The sequence below is a fragment of the Diplotaxodon limnothrissa genome, linkage group LG7 (genome assembly GCF_057381915.1).
Source record: "Diplotaxodon limnothrissa isolate DT_005_m linkage group LG7, D_limnothrissa_male_GT1.1, whole genome shotgun sequence".
Taxonomy (NCBI): Eukaryota; Metazoa; Chordata; class Actinopteri; order Cichliformes; family Cichlidae; genus Diplotaxodon; species Diplotaxodon limnothrissa.
The window spans coordinates 35898265-35922237 of NC_140602.1; the positions used below are offsets into that span (position 1 = coordinate 35898265).

Sequence of the window (23973 nt, forward strand, 5' to 3'; positions counted from 1 at the left end):
CCACACGCACACAGTTGTTCCATTGGAAAAAGAAAATGCTAGCATTTCTTGGCATAATCAACTTCACTTTCACAGATCTGCATTAAATAATGCAGATGAAGCAGAACAGGTCCTACTGTATCCTCATATATATTATTATCCTTTTACATCCGCGCTGTTCTCTTTACAGTCCTGAAGCGAGGCAAAGTGAAGAAGGGTAAAAACGACCTGATCAGCGCTGAGGAGGGGGAGGATCCTTTCGCAGACATCTCCTCTGTTGGTAAATCTTTTTTTTTTTTTTTACCCACGTCCACCAGCAGGATACCCCTGACCTTTACATGCTGTCTATTCACAAACACGACCTTTACAATAAACCCCCCATAAAGGCTCATCTTCTACAGTGAACACGTTCTCTGACTCTGTCGCCTCCCTTTATCAGATCAGGATGCCATGTCTCTGCAACATTTAAACACGAGGCCAAAGATCTTAATAATGTATATTATTCTAGCAGCTCTTGGATTCAGAGACCGAATGTCTAAAGTTTCTCCTGGCTGTGGATCACCTTGAGGGCAAAGGAGCATAATTAACTTTTCTAATTAGGCTGTTGAAATAGCAGGAGAATCACCTGCAGCATATTCAAATTATACTTTTTAATATTAAGGGACTTCATGCTTCCCAACAAAGCCAACGTGTAATTGCTTGTCTGTGGGTTGGAAACAGGCATTAGCAGGGTAAATGAAACAATTTAGCTGCCTTCTTTTTTTTCCCCATTATCTGATCTAATGACTGTTTTTTTGTTTGTTTGTTTCTTTAGAAAAAACATTGCTGAGGGAATAGATGTCATATATATTCCATGTCTCATCTCACTGGTTTCACTCATAATGCCTGCAGTTCTGCTGTGCAGCACAGAAGTAGTAGGTGCACAGTTTTAATGAGCAGCTGCAGGTAAATTTCAAGGAGTGTTTAGGTGATTTAATGGTTTGATTTATGTCCCATGGGGAGATTAAAAAAAAAAAAAAATTAATCAGTTTACATTCTTGGCCATGAACGAGTTTATTGCTTGGGAGCAGATTTAAAAGTGTGTTAAATCTGTTTAGAGCACATTTTTCTACCTAGTATAACAGTTAAAAGAAACTTTTTGTGAGCTTAGCTCAATAGTTGCCCCCAAAATAGCAGCAACTTACCAGTAACTTATTAATACCAGTAACTAAAAACTTAAAAACACACACTGAAGATTAGGATAATATAAAACCAGCAGTCTTAAAAAATGTCTATAGCATGAAAATAGAACAGTATTTCAAATTAAAACAAGATAAATACGAACAGAACTGAGAGCCCTACCCCATGTTGTTCTAAAACTGTTCTATTTCTACATTGACCAAACCACAGAAATATTATTTTATTGTGCATTCACTGAATCAGTTTTGTCCTTTCTATTGGTGTCATGTGCAAAAAGTCTCAGTCTACATGAAATAGTCAAATGGAAGAATTACACTCGAGTGAGTGTCCCTGTGCACCAGACAGTTACAGCTGGCTCAGTTTTCCTTCAATACTTGCACCTTTTTCCTAGTGACTTTCAGTTTCTTCCTAGATGTATCAGACTCGTATTCAGAGGAGGGCTTATGCGTAATATCAGCGGTTTAAGTCTGGGAGATTTTTTCTAGGGGGATGTTTCAACTGCAATTTTAACTCCTTATTTGTTGTTAGAAAGAACGGCCTTACAACTATGCATGAGAAAACTGAGCAGTACCAGGAGGTGAAGATGCAGCAGACGTGGAAAGTGAAATCCAAAGTGGTTCCTGCGATAATAGGAGCATTAGGGGATATTAGTAGCATTATGTAAACCCCAAACTGGAAAACTGGAAGAGTAGCTCCAGCAGATTCTACGTACAACATTCAAGCCTGTGGTAAACAATCCAGGCATGCTGTGCAGAGTATCTCTCTGTAGGTACAAATAAAGTGATCTGAATCTCAAACACCCTGAGACCAGTGACACTCGCTTTAGGGGCATAAAATTAGGATGCTACCTTATCTGTATTTATGGGTCTCAGTGGGTACATTGTGGTAAAGGAGAAGCAGTGGAGTACTTTAGTGACCTGACTGGAGCAAATAAATAAATAAATAAATACACACACACACAGAGAGAGAGAGAGAGAGAGAGAGAGAGAGAGAGAGAGAGAGAGAGAGAGAGAGAGAGAGAGAGAGAGAGAGAGAGAGAGAGAGAGAGAGAGAGAGAGAGAGAGAGAGAGACACACACACTTTTACTCTGTTTTGTATTCCATGAGTACAGACCTAATATTTGAAAGAAAAAAAAACTACAGTTGCATCAAAGCCTTCCTACTGCTCTGTCTAACCTGCATGAGCTGCTCATGTGTAGAGGAGAGAGGTTATTTACAGAGAATTAACAGTGCCTTTGATACTGGGTTCATAAAGTCTGTTGTGTTTGTTTTGGTTGAAATTCTGAGTGCAGCTTTCTTAACCCAACAGAAGTAAAATGTTTATTTCTTCGAAGCAAAAAATCCCAATACACAGAAGCCTGAATATTTAATTACACCACAGCTGAAAGGGCAGGATGTGATGCATGCAAGCTCTTATTAGAAAACATTACTGTCAAAAAAAATTATAAACCAAACCACACCAGCTTAGTTTATATGAGTCACAGAATGTGAGTCTTTTATGAATGGAAGGCAGGAAACCAGTGTGCCAAACACATACCCATATCCATCACACAGTTCCTGTAAAACTACAGCTGGCCTAAGTGTTTCTATACAGATTTACCTTACAATAAAAAATATTTAATTTATGTCTAAAAGAGGAAGTAGGTGGATTATTTTCTCTATGATTGCTAAACGAAAGCCTTGTAAGCATTACAGCCATCTGAGTGTAAAAGCTAATTTTAAGATCACCAGGGGAAAAAAGCAAAGGAAACGAACAGTGATTCATTGTGAAAACTGTGAATCTGAGAAATAATTAGACGCTGCACACTCACACATTTCCTTTCTCACCTCTTGGTCATCGTTTTCAGCTCCTCCTGGCTCTCCGTTTGGTCGGGCCAGTGTGAAAAGCAGCGGTAAGATGGACAGCTCATCTTACTTCCGGCGTAAAGAGAAGAGGACCCGCTTCTTCATCCGCCGCATGGTGAAGGCTCAGAGTTTCTACTGGATCGTCCTGTGTGTGGTTGGCCTCAACACACTCTGCGTGGCCATAGTCCACTATGACCAACCCGAGTGGCTTACAAGAGCCCTCTGTAAGTGTCAGAATAAAATGCACTCCTACATACTCACTTATTCACCGCCTGTATGACTACACGCTCTCTGTTTTGTTGCTCTGTCCATCAGACACTGCAGAGTTTGTGTTTCTGGGTTTGTTTCTGACTGAGATGACTTTGAAGATGTACGGCCTCGGAGTAAGGAATTATTTCCACTCCTCCTTTAACTGCTTTGATTTTGGGGTAAGTGTAGGCTGTAATCCAAGCTTCTGTTTGGTGATGACTGGTGTCCTAAAAGCAGAGCCACACACATCAGGTAATAACTTTACCTTCTCCTTTTGTCTTCAGGTGATTGTTGGCAGCATTTTTGAGGTGATCTGGGACATGATTAAACCAGGAGCATCGTTTGGTATCAGTGTGCTGAGAGCTCTGAGACTGCTTAGGATTTTCAAAGTCACCAAGTAAGTTCACTGTGTGAAACTACAAGGTATAACCATACATTTGTCACGGTTCTGGGTGATTTTGACCCAGCATTTTGAGTTCTTATGTTTTGGTTTGATTTTGTATTATGGGTTATATTCTGATTCCCTTGTTTTGCTTTGTTGATCATTATTATAAATCTATGTTTCAGTTTATTCTGGTTAAGGGTTTAGTTCTTAGGTTTTGTCCTTGTGCCCTCGTGTTTCCTGTTTTATTTTGAAGGTTTATGTCTTATATCAGTGTTTCTAGTTTTGCTTTCTCTGTCTCGTTAGGTCTAATTTCTCCCAGCTGTGTCTCCACCTGTTCCTCGTTCCCTCATGTGTGTATATAGTGTGTGTCCTCCAGTGTTCAGCGTCGTGTCGTACCCTCAGATTTGCCTTTGTGTTTCCGGTCTCAGCTTTCATTGTTCAGTTTATGTGTTTGTTATTTGCTGGTAATAAAGCTGTGGTTTTTGAGTTGCTATTTTGTCTCGACGAGTCTCCGTCTGCCTGCACACAGATCCCTGACAACATGCCTTCAATGCAGAAATGTTTTCTTTGTTTGCACTTTGCAGCCCCACCAATATTATTGTGTTCATTGTGTGCTGCAGTTTAGATGAAAAATGTCTCCTTCTTGGTGTCATAAATCAGACAAAGTGGAACACAAAAACAGTATACAGTGCATAACTGTGAAATATACATAACGTTAGAGTGAGAAATCTTAAGGAGTCTGCTTTTTATCTCTTTGCCTTGACTTTTAATCTGAACACTTAAAATGTGTCTTCAGGAAGCAATACAGGAAAAGCTTTCAATGTATCATAAAACTGAAAGCACTACTTTACTGAGCAAAACCTGAATCTAGCTGAAAATTGTATTGCATTCATGTATATGGTTCTTATTGCACTCTTAAGGTCTTCCCACAGTATTTCTTTTTCAGACATTCTGTTGTATATTTATTGTTGTGCTTGACATAACTGTCCTGTTGTATGAGCTCTTTGGTTTGGGCATCACACAGTCTGACCTTGGTGTTAGGTGTAGGCTGTGTGCAGACAGGAATCGTGGACCCAAAAGTGCAGACACTTGGAGGCACAAAGTAAACTCAAAAAACAGCTTTAATGCTGAACTAAAAAGATACCAGAACTGAGACTTTAAACATAAACTCAGGCAAGCAGACAAACACACAGCAAAATAAACGGTAGATCGCAACACAGAGAAACACAGGGCTTAAATACACAGAGGGAGCAATCAGGGAATGGGTAACAGGAGGGAAACACAGCTGGGGCAAATCAGGCCTAATGAGACAAGGGGAAGCGAAACCAGATACATTAACCTCAGACAAGGACCTTCAAAATAAAACAGGAAACATGACACAGACTGAACTAAAGACACAGACTCACACGCACGCACTGCAACAGAGGGAACAGAGACGTGGGACCAGGGCAGACACAGACACTGACTGGACACGGGGATATAGCTACTAAGGATACACAGAGACGCGAACTACACAAGGGGATACAGCTGACAGGGGAGACAGAGCAACTAGAGAAGACAGAGACATAAACCATAAGACAGAACTCAAAGAAACCAAAGACTAGAAATTATAAATAATATAATAAACTCAAAAACCCTGGGTCAACGACCCAGGCATCCTAACACTTGGGGTTAATTTATTGGGTTGTCCACTCCTGCTAATATTGTGGCATTGTGCTAATACACACCTGCAACGTAACACTTGGACTGCACTTGACTAGACCTGATAATAAACTTACCAATACATCTATAAAACAGTTTCTTACCAGAAGGTCCTAAATATTGAAGCTGTGTTCTTCTATTCTTTTCTGCCTTGCTCCCTGTACTGACAATCATGTCATAGTTTATACCTTTCATGCCATAAGATTAGCCTTAATCTTGTCATTCAGTGAGACTGGCAGCTGTACACCCTGACACACTGATTTGTTTTATGCCACCTACACTTCTTGTTGCTATTTGTTCCACTCTGCCCTCCTCTGCTTTGGTTGTTCTGATATGTGTAATTTGCAAGATTTGTCATATTACTTCTGTCTGAGTCTTCCTGTTTGTTTGTTTGTTTGTTTGTTTGTTTTGTGTGTGTGTGTGTGTGTGTGTGTGTGCTCCAGTATGTACAACAATAATTTCTTTGTGCCCCTCTTTTTGTTTGCTCTTTCATGTCAGATACTGGAACTCTTTAAGGAACCTTGTTGTTTCCCTCCTGAACTCAATGAAGTCCATCATCAGCTTGCTCTTCCTCCTGTTCCTCTTCATTGTGGTCTTTGCCTTGCTGGGGATGCAGCTCTTCGGAGGACAGTAAGTGATTTGTCCAACCTGATCTGCTCTTTTTCCTCCTCTTTCCAACCATTTATAATTCATCACACGAGCACCAACACAAACACAAATCCTCTCCTCTTCTACTTCTCGACTCATTTCCCCACCTGACCCTTCTCGTGTATGATCCCTGGCCCAGCGTGGCAGTGGTGACAGACATGTTGACACAGCAGGTAGCTGGCAGATCAGCAGTAGTGACTGCAGCCCTTTGATATCACTCTCAGCAGGAGCTCCATGTCTTCTAACAACGGGAACACCTCATGATTCTGGGCTGGCTGCAGTTAATCAAAGGCCTGGCATCCGGCCCCGTCTGACTCAACTCACACACAAACATTTTACTTTCTCTCTCCTCACATATCATCTCACATCACACGAATACTGCTCTGGTCAGATAGTTTGCCTTTTTAAATCTACAGTACTAAAATTATTATTAAATCCTGTTGAGTGCTTAAAAAGAAGGTAACTGGATGTCTCTTGGCTTGTGAAGATATTTCACATCTCGTCCAAAAGGCTTCCTCACTTCTATAACAACTGTGTCACCCAGGTATTTAACCCAATGTAGGTTGCGTCTGGTTGCTGTCTCTCCATCTCCATCTTGTCTCTATGTTGCTCAAAAGAGTGTCTTTTCTCCACTTTTTTGAGAATGCCAAACTTGTCACTGGGATTAATAATATCCTACCTAGTTTGGAATACCCTATGATCCAGAAACTGACATTGTACATGGAAGCCATGTTATATCTAGCCATTAAACTATAAAGAATTTATATAATATAAAGAATAAAAATTTTCACATTTTAAAGTCTAGAATGTTTAATCAACCAACCATACAACCATCCATCCATGTTTACCTGCTTATTCAATTAATGGTAGCAGGGACCTGGAGCCTATCGTGCACGTGTTGCACTGTGGGAGAATGCCAGACCACCCGGAGAGAGAACCCATGGAAGCATCGGGAGAACATGCAAACACAACACAGAGAGGGGTCAGCTGGCTAGCAGGAGGCTGGCAGAAAAAAAAACAATCAAGTAGAACAATTAATCTCAGTGAAGTTAGTCCAAAGCACAAGGAAGCACCGTGCTTCCCAAGTGGGAATAAGCACAGACTGGAAAACCAGGGTAGCTGAGGCAGGGATTATATTTGATTGCAGACACGGATTCAAAGAGTAGTGGTGAAAAACAATCAGAAAAAAATTACACACAGTGATGTCATTTGTGAGACAAAAAAAGGTGCTGGTATTTCTGTGTGTCCACCATTTGAAAAACAATAAGCAACACATGGAAGTATTTAGTATTAAGTAGTGGAGTATTTCTTAATCATTCTTTTTAATTTGGAAAAACTGCACTCATTTGCTTTGCAATGTTCTTCCTCCAAGAAAGTTTAAACTGAACAACCAAAACACATTTAAAATGATATTTTAACCAAGTAGTGGCACATTATGTGATAAAACAACAACAACAAGTTTTTCATCAAAAACAGGCTTCTAGATGTATTTATCGGTGTCAATGGTTAGTACTGTTGCCTCACAAGAAAAAGGAAAAGCCTAATGTGCTGAGTGACCTTTTTATTTGGAGTTAGTATGTTCTCAAAGACTGATTGTTGTAAATTCGAGCGTGGATGAGCTGTTTGTCTCTCTGATGTCCCTGCCTTTTAGCAAAGTCAGCTGGGGTGACTTCAGTCACCACGAAAACACTGGTTTGCAAAGCAGTTAAAAAACATGGATGGATTTATGTTCCTCCTGGTCAGGCATACCTGACCAGGAGGTCACAAACTTAAACAAAAATTAAAACAAATAGATGAGTTTATAAGCTGTAGTGTTTAATAGGTTGGATTCTATGTCAGGTTGTCAGAGTGATGAGTCCTGCATGATGTTATAAATGTTATAAATACGCTTTTATTTAAAGCATTGACCTCAGATGGTTTAAGAATCTCTTCTCCATTGTATTTTTCTCCGCTCTGGCAGGTCATAAATACACTCAACTGAAATGCACAGACGGCCTTCATAAAAACCACAACTGAATTTCTTTGAAGCAGGAGGCTGTTGCCATGGCATCAAGCCTTACATCAGTCTGCAGCATCATTAACATCACATCAGTCTCTGGTGATGGACAAGTGTGAGATGAGTCTGACATCCACATGGTGCTTGTAGCCAGCTGAGCACACCAGGCTGAGCACAGTGTTCTCTGCCCACCATAACAACCATGCTATTGTTAATTCCCTTATTCGAACATTTTTACCTTTAAAAATGTGCCCAGGATTTTAAATATTTTTTTTGTGTTCATGAGTCTAAACATAGAAGTGGTTCAGTCGGGTCAGGTAAAATCTAAAGAAACCGCAACAGTTCCTCAGACAGAGCTTCGTTTTAAATAAAACGTTTTCAAACCTTTTTTTTTTCTTTCTTTCTTTTTCAAACCTAAGTAGAAGACTGAATGGCCTTTTAAAAGGCAGCAGAAGTGCTTTGTTATACCCAGGCTTTATTTTTGGCTCAGAGATTATGTACTTGCTCTCAGAACGGTAAAAATTCTGAGAACTGAAAGATAAACAGCTTGAGGTAGAGGACTGTGTTCATCCTCCTGCTGAGACTCACAGGACATCGTTGACTGTTTTGCAAAAGTGATAAGCTCAAAAGTGCAGGATTTATTATAATGCAATAATTTTTGGTTTTCTGTTGGCTGCTTTGTAGCTTTCAGTTTTAGAGGTACAGACCTTCTTTTGTTGATTAACTCTGACTTTTTGTGGGCACAGGAGAGATGGCATTTTTACATTTTCTGCTCAGGCCCTTTTAAGTGTCCAGGATTGGTAATTGTACATCCTTTCAAAACAGATCAGAAACAGAAAACATCAAAGGACAATTGTTTACTCCCAACCTGTTTGACATTCCAGTTAATGAGTTTTTGGAACATTTTAAAAGACTTGGCATTTCATCAAAAAATTTAAAAGATTAATCTGCAATGAAAATAATCACTCGTGGTCAGTCAGTCCATCCAGGAATTTATTATGCTGCAAAGATGTAATACAAATTAAAATTAATCCCATCATTTTCTACAGTGTTTCAGAACTTCTTCAAAAGCCAGAGTGAACAAAGAAAAATCAAGGCTGAGGTTCCACAGAAAAAATCCGTCTGACTGTGATCTGAAATGCATTTTTAAAATAAATGTTACCAACACAAATTAATTGTTTGTCAAGTCTTATGACACTTCAGCGTTAGCATATTGTGTAGATGCTAATCTAAAAGTGCTGGCTGAGCCTGCACCCGCTCAACTTGCTTGTTGAAGGAAGTCGCACATTGACCATGGCGGTTAGCAAGAGGAAATTCATGTGTTATGGTGCCACATCATTGAAACATCTTTACTAGCTAATGCTAGCTGTGTTCCTCAGAGCAGTGAAAAGAGTTCCAGCGGTAGCTTGCCTCGCCTCGCGTGCTATTCCCCATCAGTTTACTGTGAAAGATTCACAGTTTATCCACAACGTGCATGCGCAAATCACAAAAAAAGAGATGTTAAACAGTGACAGCTACAATTTCCTATGAGTACAAAAGAAGCAGAGCTTTGAGCAACAATAGACAACCGTGGTCACAAGATGGCAGTGATCTAAAGCAGGGGTAGGCAACCTTTTTGATCATGAGCGCCATCTAAAATTTCCTCAGAAGTCAGTGTGCCATATGATTGCATTAGCAATAAATTTAATAACGCTCTATATTAACAGTTACACACTATATAGAACAACTTTATAGAATTATATTTGTTCGCAGATGTTGGCAGCTATCAGCGAATAGTTATCAGCTATTTTGAAACAAAAAAAGACACTTTTTATCCATAACAGTAAATGTACTATACAACAGAAAATGCAAATGCTATTTATGGTCTCCTCACAACAATGATAAGAAAAATAAACTGAGCCAATATGGCATGTTTGTTAAAACAGAGACACAAATGTTAATGTGATCTCTGGTCTCCCACTCAGAGACACAGGTCTCCAAGTGTCCAGCATTCAGACGGCTACCTGAGGACACTCATGTGAGAGAAAATCTGCTCACACAGATATGTAGAGCCAAATACTGTCAATAAGGCCTCTGCAATGTTCTGAAGACAGTTAAACTTGTCAGGTAGTGATGTCCAGCAGGTGAAAATGAAAGCTCCATGAACACGCACAGCTGTGGATTCCAGCTGCATTCGTAGTTCTGTAAACTTTGACCCCCACAGAGTCGAGGTTTTCAGTTCAATCAGCTGCATTTCGATGTCGTATTAACTGGCATTAACTCAGCCAGTTAATACGAGACAAATCCAGCTGCTCATTAAAGCTTTCTGGTTTGATCAGAAAAGAAAACATTGGTCCATACACCTGAAAGTCCCGAAAACGCATTGTGAATTCTGTCTCGAGTCTACGGATGTATCCGTGTATTTCCGGGGTGCTGACAGCTCCTGAAGCATTTGTGTCGGAATGTGGAAATTTCAACATCACTTGAAAAAACTGCCAGCTAGCAACGTCCCTCTCACCGGTAGGCTAAGTTATTTTTAGCCAATTACAAGTTGAATCTGGTAGTTGGGGCTGTTAGCTAAGATACTGTCATTAAGAAGAGGCACAATTAATGTGTCTATGCGAGCTGATTTGCGATGTGCACCGCTGGCCCAGCCATTTATTTTTTAATGCACCTGCTCAGATTAATTCACTGCGTGTCGTGCCCAGGGCTGGACTGGGACAAAAAATCAGCCTGGGCATTTTGACTAGAGACCAGCCCACCAGGTATTATAGGACAAGCCATAAAGCCTTTGAATGAAAACAGATGCCGTTGTGACAGTGATGTACACTGTCTTGTTGGTATATGTATAATTTCTATACATTTTACATCAGATAAAAACTTTGGTTGTAAGATTCAGATAATTAGTTATGAAAAGCGAGACATTTTAAATGAGAATAAGAAAGAAAAGTATTTCTTTGTGCCCCCCTTTCCCTGTTAATGCCCTACCTGGCCCCCTGGCAAAACTTTGCTAGACCCGCCCCTGCACAGTTACCAGCTGTCAGCTACATAGAAAAGCATCCTGGTGTTATTTGTCTCTCAGAAACAGTTCATAGCTTCCGTTCAACTCATTCATGTTAACTAAAAGGTAAACCTGTTTCTCCATCACCTGTTCAGCTCTGATGATTCAGTAAGGACATCTCCTGGTTTCATCTTCATGTTTCCCTCTCACCACATATCCAAACTGATATCATGACCAGCAGCTTTTACAGCTGTGGCTCCAGCAAACATCAGCTGATACTAGAAATTAATATTAAATAAATTCTAACAACAGCTGATCAACCTTAAACATGCTGCTGTTGTTTAACGTGACATCCGCTGGTTTCCTCTTTCTGGCGCAAAGTGAGCGATAAACAAACAAGAGAGCCGATCAGCTGATCATTGATCAGTTTCATGATTGAAGTAGAAACAGAAGAGAGAGGGGGAGAGAACGAGAGAAGAAGAGGCAGCTGCAGCATAAAGACACAGAATAACTCCACCTTTGTGTCTTTTTCCATTGTAGCTGAAGTCCGGGACAAACTGTGTTCCTTTTCAGCTTAATACGAAACACCTAATATTTTCTCTGAATGTGGGACAATTCCGTTTTTTTAAGGAGCCGTTGGCAACTCTACTAACTAACCTTATGAATAAAACAAAGTTCACTATCAGTAACATAGTAGCACCCACCCAGCTGTATAGAAACTCCGTCATGCTAGCTAGTACGCAGTACGAGTTATTGTAACTGGCTGTAAAAAGTCAGCACAACGAAAATAAACTCCACCTAAACTTGGTTTATATCTGACCCAGATAGACTGCAGGTCATAACTTCTTACCTGAAGTTCAGTTCACCTGACACTCGGACCGGCGGCCGCATAGGGTCTCTCCTACTCCTGCCTCCCCTTTCCCTCATCCACCTGCTGGCCTCTGTGGCAGCTCCGCCATAGCCACCACCAAACAACTGAGTTATTTTTACACATTGGTCAGCATCTGGCCAGACCACCACCTTTCATTCTTTATACCGTTTCAAAAAACAAAAAAAAAGAAAAAATCATCGGCCCATAAAAACGAAAAATCACCATCAGCCCACCGGGCAAATGCCCGATGGCCAGTCCAACTATGGTCTGCCATCAGTTAACCCTTCGTGCCCAGGGTTGCTGACCCCTGATCTAAAGGATGGATGCAAACAGCTTTATGACAGCAGTGTCTGAGACAAATAGAGATAAATTTCTTTTCTTTGCTTCATTTTAATCGATGTCTATTTTTAGATTATAATTGTCCTGGTAGAATGCAACTGGGTTTTAGTAATAGCTTATCTTCTGTTGGAAAGCTTGGCTAGAAAGGTACATTCTCAGTACCTGTGGCATAGGTCACTTGTATGAGCTAATTAATTCCAAGTAACATTGAATTTCACCCACTGTAACTGAAGTAGAAACTTTTGGTTGGGCCACACTGAAAGCCATTTTATTTGTCAGAGAACTACATTAAAAACACCAAAAACATAATGGAGAAATTTCAGTTCAGTGACTCAAGCTTTCAGCGGTTAGCCTTTGTAGACGCCCTGTTTCCAACTGCTGTGTCAGCATTCACTCATCAGTCAAAGCTGCCACATCTCTAACTTTGACCCTTTGTAGTGTTAAAAAAAAAATCAACATCTGTGCAGTCGAAGAGTCTGTTCGTTTTTTGTGCCAGGCTGTACAGTAAACATTATTATTAACAAGGCGTCTATGTGGGCTGACTTCAGTTTAGAGCAAACTTTAAGTGGCCATTCTAGTTTTTCTTATAACTTAAAGTTAACACATTGACACTGTTTCTTATCTAATAGCAGGATTTGCCACTTATTTTATGAAAAAAAGTGAAATCAGATAAAAATAAATAAATACTAAATCTTGGGTACTGGTTGATGACAAAAATTATTCAAAAATCTAAAAACCTATAATATGAAAATATTTTAGCTGCATATTTTAAATAGTCATGTGTTAACAATATCCATTGCCGTTATTTATACAATATTAGCTGTTGTTGTTGCTGTTGTAAATGATGTATGATGTAGGAGAGTGCGAGCATGAGCTTGTGGGGAGTTTGGCCTTCTATGACTCTGATTTAATGAAGTCTCCATGGACGACACATGGAAGCCAAACAGTGTGCTTCCAATCCTTATTATCAGAGTAAACAGAAGCCTGCACACAAAGGGGCAGCAGCAAAATGCAGCATCCATTCTCAGATTCCACTAATCCCCGGTGAACGAGGGGAAAAAAGACAGAAGTGTGGGATGGAGAGAGAGTGTGTGTGGGTATAAAACAGGGAATGAAAAGAATAAAAAGAGGGAATACCGATATGATGTGAAGTGGAGAAATTGGTGAAGAAAGCAGACAGGATTAATTAGAGACAAATCATTTCCCCAAAATTTAGGGTGATGATTTGTCACTTTTTATTCCAATTTAAAATCATCCTAACACAAATAGTGTAAAGTTATGTACCCCAAGGTAAAGTTTATGTAGCTGAAGCATATATATGTGTGTGTGTATATATGTGTGTGTATATATGTATATATGTGTGTGTGTGTATATATATATATATATATATATATATATATATATATATATATATACAGGTCTATACAGGCCAGAACATCCAGACTGGCCAACAGCCTGTATCCACAAGCTGTGAGGCTCCTGAACTCTCTGCCCCCCTCTCACGGACAATAACCATATCCAACTTCTTAATAGCAATGAACTGGTCTGCATTGGTGCATCATATCTTTATTCTCTTCCCCCTCCTGCCCCCCCCCCCCTCTTTCTTAAATAGATAACTATCATATCTGATATCATATCTCACAGTACAATAATATTGAATGGGTTGCATTGTTGTATTTTGTCATGTTTCTCAGGTCTTTGTCTTAATTTCTACGAACATTATTGCTAAGGATTGTCTTATTGCATTGGAGTCACACTGGGTTAAATATGTACACTTGGGTTTTAAGGGGTATTTATTATTTTCTTCTTTTTTTGGGTTGTATGGAAGCCCCAAACGCAATTTCATTGTTCTTGACAATGACAATAAATAAATACTACTATATATATATATATATATATATATATATATATATATATATATATATATATATATGTGTGTGTGTGTGTGTGTGTGTGTGTGTGTGTGTGTGTGTGTGTGTGTGTGTATATTACAATTTATATGATAAATTATTTTTATATAATAAAAATAACCTTGCTCGAAATTTGAGATCAGTTTGAGGTACCTTAGAGTCGATGGTTCTATTATTAAAAAAATAGATAAAGTAATTTGAAAATGCCGATGTAACACCACAACAGGTCAGATTTTGCAGGAATTATTTTTTTTTTAATATTCTGTTTTTAAAAAGATTATTTTACTAAATATCAGTATTTATATTGACCTGAAATTATCCATGACTGGTCAGAACCAAGTATACATGCATACAGTACACACACACACACACACACACACACACACACACACACACACACACACACACACACACACACACACACACACACACATGTGGCTACAGCTGGGTCTGCTCTTTTGCACCAACAGTCGCTTTGGTAACTGTCGGCGCTCCACATCCTCTCCTCATCTTAAAGTCTGTTCCTTTTCCTTTTGCCTCTCTTCTACATGTGGGTTTGACTTCCAAAAACAATTTTCCCCAGCATGTTCCATTCTGGTTTTTGCATGACATATCACGTGCTTGGGATTATATGGCTGTTAAGACATTAAATTTTTATACAAAATTGCAAAATTAATTGCATTTCAACTCAAATTTACAGTATTTGAACCCATATAAGTCATTTTAGGTGAATACTTGTAGAATGCCTATTGGAAGCATTCAATGGGAGCTTGCTATATAATTCCTGAACTTTAATATGCATCTTGCTTGACTATCGCATGAAAACTTTGTCAGGATTATGCTGTCTTCTGAATTCTATTTTTTCAGATTTTTTTATTACACCTTGAAGTCGGGAGACATTCAAGATGGAAAGAATATTTATTTATATTTGATTGTAAATTTATAAAGAATTTTTCAGCTCTGCATATTTTGCTTTAAAACTCACCTGCAATTTTGTTCTGATTACTATTTTTTATTGTTTACTTTGTTATTTTTTTATTGTAAAGCACTTTGATTTTAAATGTCCAATATAAATGAAACAATAAATTAATAAATAAAATACTTTTTTGTTTATATAAAAAAACTGGAGATCCATTCAAAGAAAAAAAAACCTAAAAAACTAAAATATAAATATTTTAGTAAGAAGCATTTTAACTGAAATCCAGGATGCCTAGAATTAAAGGTATCCCGGTTAAGGGCTTTCTACACAGGCAGCAGCTAGCAGCAGAGTAATGATAAGACACATAGAAAGTCATTGATATTCAGTCACTTAAAGCAAAATCTATGCTAGCAAGCAATTGTTTATAAATGATATGACACTGTTATATGTAGGATTTAAATGTTAAAATAATGTTGGCTGTACACAGTTTTACACAGTATCTCACAGTCTGGTTAGACGTTCAAATGTACTGACCAATTTACTAATATTTCTCAAAACTTTAACTTTATCCAACTTAAATAATGCACATTTAATTTGTAAATATCAACAGCTACCCACAGTGTGGTGTAGTTCCAACAATAGCTTTAAAGATAAAAAAAGAGACATATGGATATGTGGAATACCATGCACAATGCTTGCTTTCTTCTTTGTTCATACTCAGTCACAACTGAAAAGCATCAAAGGTGGAGAAGAAATCACTCAAAGTATGGGTAGGAAAAGAAGTTGGGTTTGCTTAAAATGGGTATAGTGATAATTCATAAATCTGTTGCTATCCATTGGAACTCTGTTGCCACCTACATACATATAAATTCACATTAGTTACATATATTCAGTCCAGCCAGAACCTTGAACCCTCCACAAATCCTGAGTCAGGTGCTTTACAGCAGCGGTCCCCAACCCCCGGGCCTCGGACCGTTACCGGGCCGCGAGAGTTGAGGCTCAGGTGTGAAATGTATGGTTTTCAGGGTTTTTATCGGTTTTCAGTGTTATTTTGTTATCGTTTTTATTGTTAACTCTGTTTTCCTGGGTCTTTTCGCGTGTGTTATGAATAAATCTTCTTTTTTTCGGTACCGGTACTAGTTTTATTTATCCGCGACACCTTAAAGGCCGGTCCGTGAAAATATTTTCGGGCATAAACCGGTCCGTGGCGCATAAAAGGTTGGGGACCGCTGCTTTACAGGACAGAAATTTTAATAGCAAAATGACACACAAAATACAACCAGTTGAGTATCTGATGTGTTGTGCCCATTTTGCAGTGTGACACAAGGACCGGACACACACAGCGTCGACAGTTGAATATTTACTTGCAATGTTTAATGCCACTCTGAGTTATGCAGTTTTCACACTGCTCAGCTGAGTTCCAGCTCAGCACACACCGCTCTCCTCCAGCCCCTGGCAGCTACTGAAAACGGGGAGGCATAGTTAGTGAGATGGAGGTCAGCTGTGTGGGTGAGCCATCCCTTGACACCACACCCTGAGCTCACTACTCCACCCCTACCCTGCAGCTGAGCCACGCCCCGCTATATGCAGCCTGACTCAGTTCGATTGCAGTGCATTGGCATGTGATCTGACCACAACAGAATTTAATAAACCAGAAGATAAATTTGAAACCAGTTGACTAAATCCGTCTTAAACTAATTTCTTTCTTTGCTTTTTAGAGGAAAGGTGAATATAAACTAAGTAGAATTTGAAACCGGTGAACAATCATTTGTTTTCTCATATTAAAAACAATCACAAGTGCTAATTTTTAAAATAACATACATTTAAAAACAATACATATTTCCCATTATTTTGCCATGAATTGAAATTTTTTTTTTTCTTTTATCCAACCTCAAACATTTCTTATACCTGCCTTTTTATTTTCATCATTAACTGAATGAAGTTCAAATGATGAATAGTAGGAATGCAGGTTCAGTTGAATGACCGACCCATCCTCATGCATTTCTGTGTCACTCTCTCATTGTCTTCTTTAGTTTCAAGACTGCGGATTCAGGTTTTGGCAGGTTTGTTGGGTCATGTGGGGGCTTTTTGCAAAGATTTAGAGTCTTTTTGTTGAAAATGTGCATGTCTGATGAAAGTATGTCATTAAGCTAGAGCCTCTTATTAACGTCCATTATATAGTTTCTAAATTGCTTCAGTGTCGTAGAAATCCAGTAAAGAGAACTGAATCCACTTTGGATCCATTATATCAGACATACATATTGAAGTCTTGTGTTTATCTTAATACTAACATACTTGCAGCAGAGAATAGCTTTAAAGGTTGTGTGGCAAGAAGATATTCTGTTAGTGAAGCTGTAAATACTGGAACGTTATCTTATATTCTTTGGTGATTTCTGTTGGTGCCTTTTCCGCATGTTCAGTTTTCCATTCAGGTTTTCTCTTTTCTTGAGCCCAAAACAGACTGGCACTTTCTGATGCATGCCAAGATAGCCATGTGTACTATTTTATGTGCTTCATACAAGTTACTTTAATTTTAAGGTGATGAAGCATGGAAACAACCAGGCTACCTCTTGTCATTTAGCACTTCTTCTGTGGTGTTTTAAGTGTTTTAACAAAAGAACTGAAATCAGCTCTTTGGTGAAGAATTGTGTGAAAGGAAGAAAAATGTATACTTCACATTTTACTTTATCTGCTGAACTTTTTTGATGGTTAACATGGCATGTGAATTGGTTGATTTGCTTGTGAGTACAGCAAATGTAGCAGTGTGTTTTGGACTTAATAGCCGTGAGCTTTGGCTACCTGGTGACCATTATGTCCTTCTGTTGCATGTCCCTCCTCCCATCCTTCTCTACAAGCCTTTATCAATACAAAACACCCCCACCACTTGATGTAAGAAGACTAAGCTCTCCCTGGGTCTTTAAAGAAATCCGAAAAGCCTACTCCCATCAGTGTATTGTGCTTCTGTCTTTGTGAGGACGTGTAAGTTTTAGACATTTTTGGAAGATGTGTACATTTTGTATGAACATGAATTCAAAGAGCAGTTAGAGCAAAATATGTAAGTGTAAATGCTGGCATTTGATTTTACCTACAAAAAGGTTGGGAGTTAAATGTTCGGTTTTTTTTATGATCAAAGGATAAGTAAGGATGGTGACAATGCATCATGTAGCATGTTTAATGGTAAGTTTGGTAAACTCTGGAAAATTTTCTTGTGTAAAGCTTGTGTAAAAGTGTAAATTAGTTGAAAAAAAAGGAGTAGGTATTTTACACTCTACCGTTACATAAGTACATAAAAACAATACAACCCTTGTCTACTGAGAATCATTACAGTGAAGTAGAAGCCTACAGAACTCAAAACAAAAACTGCTGTTAAGAGCCATGCACACTACAGCAAGAGCATTTATTAAAATGCATTTTTGTTATTTTATTATGTTATTTCATTTCCATTAATTACTTCAGCTGGCCTCCTCCTACCTTCTGGCCCTTGATCCCCTACACTGGCTGCACTGTCCGAAGTTATGCCTTGGCTATGGCTGACAGGATAAAACTAGCCAAATAAATTCCAATCTAGCCTGCAGAAGGTTGCTTCTGCACATGTGTAAAAGAGTTGGATTGCCAATGAATGCATTCCTGTTTTAACTGAAAATGATAGCTGACTGGAATGATAGCTGAAAATTACTGGAAATGAAGCTCTGTGACCTTGAACATGCCACTTTTTCTCTGCTGAAGCTGTTCATTTTCAATTTACTTTAACAGATGTCACCAGAATCACTCAGCATGATTGTAATGTATTACTTTAAGCCCTGCTGTCAGTATTACTTGCTATTTAAATGTATTAATTTATAAAAATGTAATTGTGATCGTCACCTTTCTAGCAAAAGTCAGAGAATATTTACACAAGATAAAAAAATAAAAAATAAAAAGCCACAAATATATAAATATATAAATGTTGCAAGGCTTTGAAGTCTCCCCAGTTCAGAGATGGCATAAGGAATATTAAATCCAGTCTGTCTCATGATCTGCTGTCAGTTTGTTGACAGTTTCAATAGCAAGGTCTTATGGATAAATGAAACAACAAAAGCAATATCCATGTTATTATAAATTGCATTTATCCTTTATAATTGTTGGGATCAGGAAATGATCATTGAATGTCCTCACAGGTATAGAAGTACAAATGTGTGTGTGGTGGGGGTGTTGCAGATGGGAAACAAAATGAAGAAAATGATCCAGTTGTGACTGCAGTGTGAATCTGTCCTTTTTTGTGCTCTCATGTTTCTCATGTTCTGAAACATGTATCGTTCCTCACAGCTTTCTTTTTTTTTATCCCATTAATCCAAGTGACTTTCCTGAACTGCAGGTAGAGCCCATTAAGACCTGACTGGAACCTCGTTTTTAACATTTGCTCTAATGGTTTTGGTGTTGTTGTTTTTTTCAGTTTGTAATTATGTTGTTGTGAATCCTTTTTAGGTTTAACTTTGAAGATGAAACTCCAACAACAAACTTTGATACCTTCCCAGCAGCCATCCTCACGGTGTTCCAGGTAAAACAAGAAAACAAAACATTACACATATGTGTGCAATCATGCTTTCCAAATGAGAACAAGAGCATATTGACACTATGGAAAAATAAAGTTTGTTATCAGTCATTTTAATTAGAGCAAATGAGGGGTCTGCATATCTCCGTGTGCCCTAATGAGCTCACTGATAATCCTTCAATTAACCTGTACTCATAAGCCCTCACTCTGTAAAGTAATTTAATTCTGTGCTCTGTGAGATTTGCATGCTCCTTTACAACCCAGCCTCACTCTGACTCTCGTTTCCCTCAGATTCTGACTGGCGAGGACTGGAACGCAGTGATGTACCACGGGATCGAGTCTCAAGGAGGCGTTCGCGGCGGCATGTTCTCCTCCATCTACTTCATCGTCCTCACACTCTTTGGAAACTGTATCCTTTTTGACATCACAGCATACACACAGTCAGAAGCAGTGCCCATCAATTACAGAAAAAATTTAATTGCAATGTAAATGCTGACCTTATCAACAGTAAACATTTCATTGATACATGTAAATGAAATGTTATTGCAGGGATGTTTTACTTTGGATCATGCTACAGCCAACTCATGTTACAAGTTAAGTCTTTCAAGCTCGTAAATATAGGCTGAAATGGGAGTGATTTCTCTAAAAAACAAAGGTGATGAAAGATGAGAATTTTTTGCCAGCTAGCAGTGAGTTCTTACTCTGTCAGCCGTCATGTACTCTTGTGAACTTGAGGTGAAAAATTAGGCCCTGCTCTGTCAGGTAAACTGACAGATCTATTCAGCATCAATTTTTCAGATTGCTACTAGTTTGGTGGGAAAAGCCAATGAATACTTAATCTGTCCAACTGTTGTTGCTCCTGAGTGCCGTTGTTATTCAGACACCCTCCTGAATGTCTTCTTGGCTATTGCCGTCGATAACCTTGCAAATGCACAAGAGCTGACGAAGGTAGGCGGGAAAACCAATCCAGCAAAAAAAAAAAAAAACCCAAAACAAAAAAAAACACTTGCCAGATGTTGATTTTTGAAACACAGTAAAGACAGATTCATCCTTTACTCCTTGAACAAATTTCAGTGTTGCTGAGACACCTGGCAGAGTGAGCTTTTTCAGCAAGCTTTTCCTGGGTTTGATGTGATCCTATTTTCATGGCTATATTAGGGTTATATATGGCTGAAAACAGATATCAGTCTTGGGTAAAATTTCGACAATATCAGATGACACAATTAAATTCTGATTGACTTTTTTTCCCTAAACAAAGGTCATGACTGCCTAATCTGATTTTGCCCAGAAAACTATGGAGATCTGTTGCAATAGTAATATATTCCTCTTAAGCACAAATTAATGTCTTGGTTGTCACTGGCTGAAGGATGAAGAGGAGCAGGAGGAGGCAGCCAATAAGAAGCTCGCTCTACAGAAAGCTTTGGAAGTGAAAGAAGTCAGCCCGATGTCAGCAGCCAACATTTCGATCGCTGCGTAAGTTTCTCTTTCCCCAGACAGCAGCGCTGTTCAGTCCCACACAGAAATAAAACTGTATGATACCTCTCCGTAGGTTCTTCCCTCTCAGTCTGACATGTCTGTGTGTATATTTGTACCCTGTTTGATTTGTCTGTGTTCTGAACTTCTCATCCACTCCCATTAAGTCAGTGCCCCTGTGGTGTTTCTTATTTATTACACCCTACTCTTTACCCTCTTTAATATTATAGGCAATTAAGGAAGCTTCAGTGAGTAATACATGTGAGTTTCCACTAGCAAATTTCATGATATTATTTTTTTATTTTGCCCTTGAATGTTGCTACCTGCTGCTAAAATGGCATTTTATAATCAAAGCTGTTGTTTGATTTACAAATGATGCAGCTCTCCATTCTGCATCTTTAGATGATAATCTCAGTAGTATTTTAGATATCGTGTCCCAGTTATTTCTCTCTGTCTACTAAAGTTAGTGAGTAATGATTAGCAAAAAATCATAAAAATCAGCGCAGATACTTGATGTGATACTCAAAGTTTTCTGAGGATTCTGCAGTCTTTGGAAAACTAAGTACACTGTTAGGAATTAAGAGTGTAAGAAGTATAAATAAAGTTGGGCACTGCTAATAAAATTCAAATGCAAATGACTTGAAAGTTTAGCAGGTTGCTGGTTTGTGTTAACACAATGTCATAAAAATTACACAATTGGTCTTCCTAGCAAATTCAACCCATGGCCAGACCATGCAATGCTCAGAGAAACATAAAGAAGTCCAAGAGCTACATCTTAGACTCTATAAGCCTCACTTAGCATTAAATGTTAAAGTTAATGACAGTAAACTTGGAAAAAGACTGAAAACGTGTGACTTGTTTGGAAGGGTTGCCAAAAGAAAGGCTCTTTTCTATAAAAAACAAAAAACACAGGAGCATGATTCTGGTTTGCAAAGCTGCATCTGAACAAACAGCAGGATGTCTGGTACATGCTCCTTTGGATAGAGGAAAGTGGAGATGTTTGAATGTAATACACAGTGCGCACAGTCTTTAAATGCTACATTTTTAAGTTTAAAACTTCAGTTTTTTTCTGTGTTGCTGTGAACAAATTATGGGTTCATTGCATTTTTTTTATGTGGTCCCAACTTAAAACCAAAGCAATTCACATGAGATACTCATAAAGAGTGAGTAAGCTTAATGCAAATCATAAACAGTGAGACATGAAGACTAACATTAAGCATGATGACAGAGACAGGGCAACACTGATAAAAAATGGAGAAACTCAAAGTGGCACAAGAAAACCAAAAGAACCCAAACGGATCAATTATTCGTAGCTATAAATTATCACGTCTCACTGTATTTTCCTATCTTATTCACTAAAACAGCAACAATGCATTGTCTCTGCATTGTGTTCGTACGTCATTGTTTCCACTTGTGTGTTAAAAAATTCTGCATAGGTCTTTTTGTGATGACATTTTTTTTATTCATTTGTAAAACTTGCTCCTTAATTGCTGTCGTCCTCACTATGAGGTCAGTTAGAAATTATTACTGCCGTAAATCCCTGGCTAGCCGACTTGTTCCCCATTACACTGCTCTTAGTGTTATCACGTGGCCCTGTGCATTAGTTTCAGCCTTGTCAGACATGTTTAGTTTGTGCATTGAACAGTGTGCTCACACAAAAAGTCAGTGGGCTCATAAGAAACTCTTTATTTTTACTATCTGTGTTGAATGTGCTGTTTCAGAGAAACTCAGGGTTTCATTACAAAACTGAAGACAAAATCTAAGAATCTTCATTTGAAATAATTTTAAATATCTAAATATGTTTCAAATTCAACATTTCATTGTAAAATATAAGATTACATTTTCCTCTTCATATGTTTTGGATTGAAACTCCTGAATGGTTTTCAGTTTCAGTTTTCGTCATAAAGATGTCACACGTTTTTCCGTTGCTGTTGTGTTATTGAAGTATTTGCACAGATTAGTCCTTTGCTGTAACACAGAAGGCAGGGGGCAGGTGGAATGTCAGTCTTTTTGTCCACCTGCCCCCTTCGGATTTGTGTCTCATTTTTTTTTCCTTTGTTTTTGTTCTGCATGTACAGTTTTGTAAAGCAAAATCGAGATGCACTCTCTCGCAGGTCGTCCATCAGCAGCATTCAGTCACCGTGAGTTATCACTCTCTGTTACAATATTCTCCTCCTGGTCTCCTCTCCTCTCCTGTTTCCTTTCCTCTTTGCCTTCTCTTCTAGTCTTTCATCCCTTCTGTCTCCTTTCTTCTCTGCAATGCATTGTTTTTTTCCCTCTTTACATCTCTTCAAGTTCTTGTATCCTCCCACTTTCGGACAATCTGTGCTCTCCTCCAGTCCTCTCCTTTCCTCTCCTTTCCTCTGCACCTTCATAAAACTAAATTGTGTTCTGTCATAACTTCGTTGCTATTGAAGTGAAATGTATTTATGGTTCTTCTTTTTTAAGTCATTGAAACTGCACTACAGCAGATGGCACACGGTGCCACTGTGGTTTAATTTTGACTGTAAACTGTAGACTGTTGTGCCTCTGCCTAGCCTTCGGTGCCTACAGTAATAGATCTTCAGCTCTGTGATGTGAATAATTTGTCTATAAATGTTTAATTTCTCTGCTTTGCTACTACCACAGGCAGTTTGGCATTTCCATTCTATTTGTTATTGTAGACTCCAGGCTGTCACTAAAAGAAAAACACAACAACAACCAGCTTTTGCTCTCCCTCCTGGTGATCTGCTCTCTTAATTGATTACGGTGCTGCTGGAAGGCCATCGCACCTCTTTGAGTTAACACTGGTTTCTTATAAGGACTGCTCTTCTTGTGTTTTTGAGTGTGCATGTGCTATGTCACAATATCTCACCAGTTACTCTAGCATTTCTAGCTTTCATTTCTGCAATCGCCTACATGTATTTCAGTAGTTCACCTGTCGGTGGATACCTGTCCTGTCCTGTCTTCTGTCTCCCTGTCTGTCTCTT

At 38.7% G+C, this 23973-nt stretch overlaps 1 protein-coding gene across 2 annotated transcripts in view; it reads left to right on the plus strand.

The window, feature by feature from the left end:
• cacna1bb (calcium channel, voltage-dependent, N type, alpha 1B subunit, b) overlaps positions 1 to 23973 on the plus strand; it is a 232754-nt gene that overhangs the window by 146469 nt on the left and 62312 nt on the right. For both annotated transcript variants that reach the window (XM_085359644.1, XM_085359642.1), the window contains exons 12-21: positions 170 to 259; positions 3005 to 3226; positions 3318 to 3430; positions 3536 to 3648; positions 5836 to 5967; positions 19465 to 19537; positions 19823 to 19940; positions 20412 to 20479; positions 20898 to 21004; positions 23083 to 23145. In XM_085359644.1, coding sequence (XP_085215770.1) covers positions 170 to 259; positions 3005 to 3226; positions 3318 to 3430; positions 3536 to 3648; positions 5836 to 5967; positions 19465 to 19537; positions 19823 to 19940; positions 20412 to 20479; positions 20898 to 21004; positions 23083 to 23145 — 1099 coding nt within the window. The remainder of the gene's footprint in view (positions 1 to 169; positions 260 to 3004; positions 3227 to 3317; positions 3431 to 3535; positions 3649 to 5835; positions 5968 to 19464; positions 19538 to 19822; positions 19941 to 20411; positions 20480 to 20897; positions 21005 to 23082; positions 23146 to 23973) is intronic.